General features: G+C 35.8%; 1 protein-coding gene across 1 annotated transcript; it reads left to right on the top strand.

Moving 5' to 3' along the window:
• On the top strand, positions 1 to 4354 carry LOC11443938 (transcription factor Pur-alpha 1). Its single transcript, XM_003607769.4, has 5 exons — positions 1 to 548; positions 779 to 826; positions 3240 to 3380; positions 3516 to 3752; positions 3850 to 4354. The coding sequence occupies exons 1-5, from the start codon at positions 246 to 248 to the stop codon at positions 4000 to 4002; spliced, it is 882 nt and encodes a 293-aa protein (XP_003607817.1). The 5' UTR covers positions 1 to 245; the 3' UTR covers positions 4003 to 4354.
• The last annotated feature ends 288 nt before the right edge of the window (positions 4355 to 4642 follow it).

Below are 4642 nucleotides of genomic sequence, written 5' to 3'. Positions count from 1 at the left end.
AATTGACTTATTGAGGTGAAAACAAAGATTCACTCATTCATTCATTCATGAGATGGATCTACAAACGACATCGTGAATGACGTCCTTGTAATTGTAGTTGTAGCTCCACCCACCCAACAAAAGCCACTTCACACTCCACTCTCCACATCTCATCCCAATTCCACCTTCCCAACCCTAAACTCAGATCTGTTTCGTCTTTATTCAATTTCAATTTTCTGAATCCCTCCCTAATTGGATTGGCGTAGATGGAGGGAAACTCCGGGGGTGGTGGTGGCGGCGGCGGTGGTAGTAGCGGTGGAGGTGGTGGTGGTGGTGCTGACGTGGAGCTTCTTTGTAAGACTTTACAAGTGGAACACAAGCTGTTTTACTTCGATCTGAAAGAGAATCCTCGTGGTCGTTACCTTAAGATTTCTGAAAAAACCTCTGCTACTAGGTCTACCATCATCGTTCCTTTCTCTGGCATTTCCTGGTTTCTTGATCTCTTCAATTATTATGTTAATTCTGAGGATCAAGAACTTTTTAGTAAGGAATTGCAGCTTGATACCAAGGTACTCATCATTCACTTAGTCTGTGTTTGGTATCAGCCAGAGTCATGGTCATCCACCGTGATTTTGCAGAAGCTACAGAGTTTAGTTGTTGGAAAATCACTCTAGGTCACTGTGATTGTGATTATGGCATACTCACCGTGATACCAAACATAGACTAAAACTAATTTATTCCCCTCTTTTTCTCACATGGTTACTTTTTAATTTGATTAATCTTTTTTTCTTTGTTTCAGGTTTTCTACTTTGACATTGGAGAGAATAGAAGAGGCCGTTTCTTAAAGGTACTTGCACATTCTCAATTAATTTCACTCTATTTAGCTCGAATTGGAATTTGGCTGTTGTATCAACTCATTCTATTTATGCCAATATTTTCTATATTTGTGATGGAATGAAATTCAAAGCATCTAGGCTTTACTTGGTTTTCAATTGGAAAAGTTTGCAAATATGTTTCTTTCTTTGCTACGAGGGATAGGGAAATTCAGTTATTCTGCGGGTTCAGTCTGCTCCCCAGCCTTTTACCCGCAATGATGAATATTTATAACAGACTATTTACCATTTCACAACTTGTTTATTTGTGAGAAATGGAAATTTTTATTTGGATTTTGCAGTAAATGCTGGGTATCTTGTTAGACATTCCTATCGCGGTTGCTTGAAATGCATAATACTACTGTAAGATCTAGGAATTCAAATTTCACAGATTTCGTGCTTATAATGGTGGTCGATAGAGAGTGAATTGTGCTTTGCAGTGTTTCAGTAGAATTATTTTGGTGCTGGTGGAGATCAAACACCTGTATCTCAACATGTTCGATTTGTGTCGCTTGGAACTTTGCAACTGTACGATGAGAAATTAAAATACATCATGTTGAAGTCTTTCCGTGGTGGAATTTCTGATTCAGCTTAGGCACTGACTTCTGAAGCTTAGTTTAGTTGTCTGTTTGATGATGATTATGCTATAAATCACCCCACAATACTTATGTCATACCTATCATCTACACAATTGTTTAATCTTCAACTTTTATGCTCAATACATTGATCTTTTATTCCTTCCTCCTCCTCCTCCTCCAAATCCTGTCTCTCTCTTAATTTCTCTTGTGACTCCAAGATAGAGCCTGGGATTTTTTTTTGAAGAATTTCCCCCTTTATTGCACAGTACATAATATGTGGACCTTCTATTTTCTTTGTTTAAAATCTTCTACGTTGAGTATTTTAGGGGTATCTTCAATATCCCCTTTTATATTCATATTGCCAGATTATTGTTCCTATCTGATGTTTGCCCTTCAATGTGGGTTTGAAGGTAGGAAAAGGGAGGGGGTGAAAGGCGTTGAAAACCAGGTGATCATTTTGTATTAGAAGTTTAGGGATGTTGCCATTATTGGCCACTTTCTGTTGTTTTTGCATGTGCTGTTACACAATGGAAAACTCTTCTATTTTTGGTGCAACAGCATTTATTAGTCTTGCACTAGAATTGAACAAAATCAAGCTTTAAACAATGTAAGACTCTACGTAGACTCGTGAAAATTACTATTTCAAACGTATTTCAAACGGTGACAAAACAAAGGGACATTTTAAGATATGCACAAACGGGAGAAACTGTAACAAAACAAAGGGACAAAATGCTTCAAGAAAACAGAGCATAAAAAAAAAACAGTAAAAACAATGCTATTTTTGGAGAATGGAGATAACTTTTATGTTTCAAGGCATGCTTCAAACAGTAAAAATGACTGCGAATTTGACAAGCATGCTTCAAGGCATGTATCACACTGGAACATAAGAACAGTAAAACCGGTCTGCATTACAAGGAAGTAGCTACGCAGTCAACTGTTATATTCTGTAATTCTTTAATATTCTACATCGGTCTCTGTTAATATAATGGCATTTGAATTTGGTGACGGGTGACACTAGGTAACATCTGCAAAAACTTTTGCAAATAACTCCGGTATTGGTGTTTCCAGTTAACCTAAACATGGTAGTCAAAATCCCGATTTTAATCCTAAAACCCTAGGATTTTGCGATTATTCTTACCTCACCAATTATGAGTATACACAAAATCCCAATTTGGTGGAATCCTGTATTGTATAATCCACTTTTCTTGAAATGATTCTATGATTATGGTCACGATGGTGGAACTACAAAAGGCAGTTTTAGTTGCTGTTTTGTTAGAGACTTGTGACTTCGATTTAAAGTATTAATTACACAAGTATTTCAAGGGTTATATTGTTGATATTTGAGTGTTAGTGTCTTAATTACATAAGTATTTTAAGTTTTAATTGTGCAAGTGTTATGCAACTATGCTATTATGTGAGTTATGCTTATGAATTTAAATTTATACAAGTATTTCAAGTGTAATTAAAGGTTTTTTTTATCTTACCTATGCTATTTTATACGCATGTATATGCATACATTTTAGTTTTATGAATTTTGTATAATCCTACGATTAATTTAACAGTTCTACGATTTACGATTTTACTCCCCCCTACCGATTATATGTAAAATCCTGATTTTGACTACCTTGAACCTAAATTGTTTTGATGAGGCTACATGTAGTCCCTCATAAAAAGTTGTTATCTTGTTTTGCATCCTTTTAGGCTTACGTATTATGTGTATTTCTGAATTTCTATCTAATGGACTATATTACATCTATCATGTATGCTTATTTTATTTCAAATTTAACGACTCTACTTTTTTTTTGCGAAGGTGTCTGAAGCTTCTGTCAGCAGGAACCGTAGCACTATAATTGTTCCTGCAGGAAGTTCCAGGGATGAAGGGTGGGCAGCATTCAGGAACATTTTGGCAGAGATTAATGAAGCCTCGAGGCTTTTCCTTCTTCCCAATCAGGTTTCATTCTTTTGCTAGTAGACAGTTTTTTTTTCCTGCTTAGCCACCAAAATTTCCAAGTTCTCTTTTTTTATTTTTTATTTTTTTATTTTTTTTTGTGTTAAAACTCATCTGTTTGTCTGTATTTCGCAACAGCAAAATTCTGAATCCTCGGAGCGACTACTTTCGGATGATGTTGGTGCTGGCTTCATATCTGGTCATAATACTCAACCTGCCACCTCTTCTGAATTGAATGTGGACAGGTCTGTTGATTTGCCAGCTCAGGATGAAATTGGGAACTTGGGGGTCTCCAAAGTGATCAGAGCTGATCAAAAAAGATTTTTCTTTGATCTTGGGAACAACAATAGGGGCCATTTTCTAAGAATATCTGAGGTGTGTTGCCATTATGTTTTTATTGTCCTTCTTGCTTTATTTCGTTGTAGTTTGGGTAGAAGATTTTCTGCTGTAAATTCTTGTTATTTCATTGCAGGTTGCAGGTTCTGATCGATCCTCAATCATTCTTCCATTGTCGGGGCTCAAGCAGTTTCATGAGATTGTGGGTCACTTTGTGGAAATCACCAAGGACCGAATTGAGGGTATGTCAGTTGCTAATGTCCGCACAATTGATCCCCCTCAAAGATGAATGCTAAATTGGGGCTTGTGGTGACAATAAGTAGTCCCCCTCTGCCAAGGTTTCGTCAGGGATATGAATGGGTGTTGTCTTTGAATCTGATTTGTGCTATTTTATTTATATTTCTGTAGCCTCTTCCTTTTTCTCATATTGTTCTGCAATTAATGCTTTTGAAATAAACCAAACACTTGTTGGTCAGCATAACAATGGGAATATATGTACAAGGTTAATTTAAATAGGTAATAACAGAAGGAAAAAGGACCAGAGACTTGTACTTGATTGGATAGTTTGGCGATGGGGCTATACTTTGTAATAATGATTGTTTATTTTGCTTTGCTGCACATATTTCACATGGATTTAATTTTGATGTTGCTAACAAGTGCCCTAGTTAAGAAAACAAAATGTAGAAACTTTACATTGAAAATAATTTTTAAACATTCCAAAAGTTGAATATACACTGTTTACAATGTCCCAAAAGAATATTTCTATTTTAATTTCCTTAACAAATGCTTTAATGACACTCTTTAATATTTCCTTTTAAGTTTTCATACAGGCCATGGCATCAACCACATATTTAGGTTTTATTATTATTATTTACCTATTTTGTAGAATTATTTCGTTGTTTCCCATCCTGCATGAAATGAATGTCGAT

This window comes from Medicago truncatula, chromosome 4, assembly GCF_003473485.1.
Source record: "Medicago truncatula cultivar Jemalong A17 chromosome 4, MtrunA17r5.0-ANR, whole genome shotgun sequence".
In the NCBI taxonomy this organism is placed as follows: Eukaryota; Viridiplantae; Streptophyta; class Magnoliopsida; order Fabales; family Fabaceae; genus Medicago; species Medicago truncatula.
Note: the sequence above shows the minus strand (reverse complement) of the source record. Positions and strands in the feature narration are given on the sequence as shown.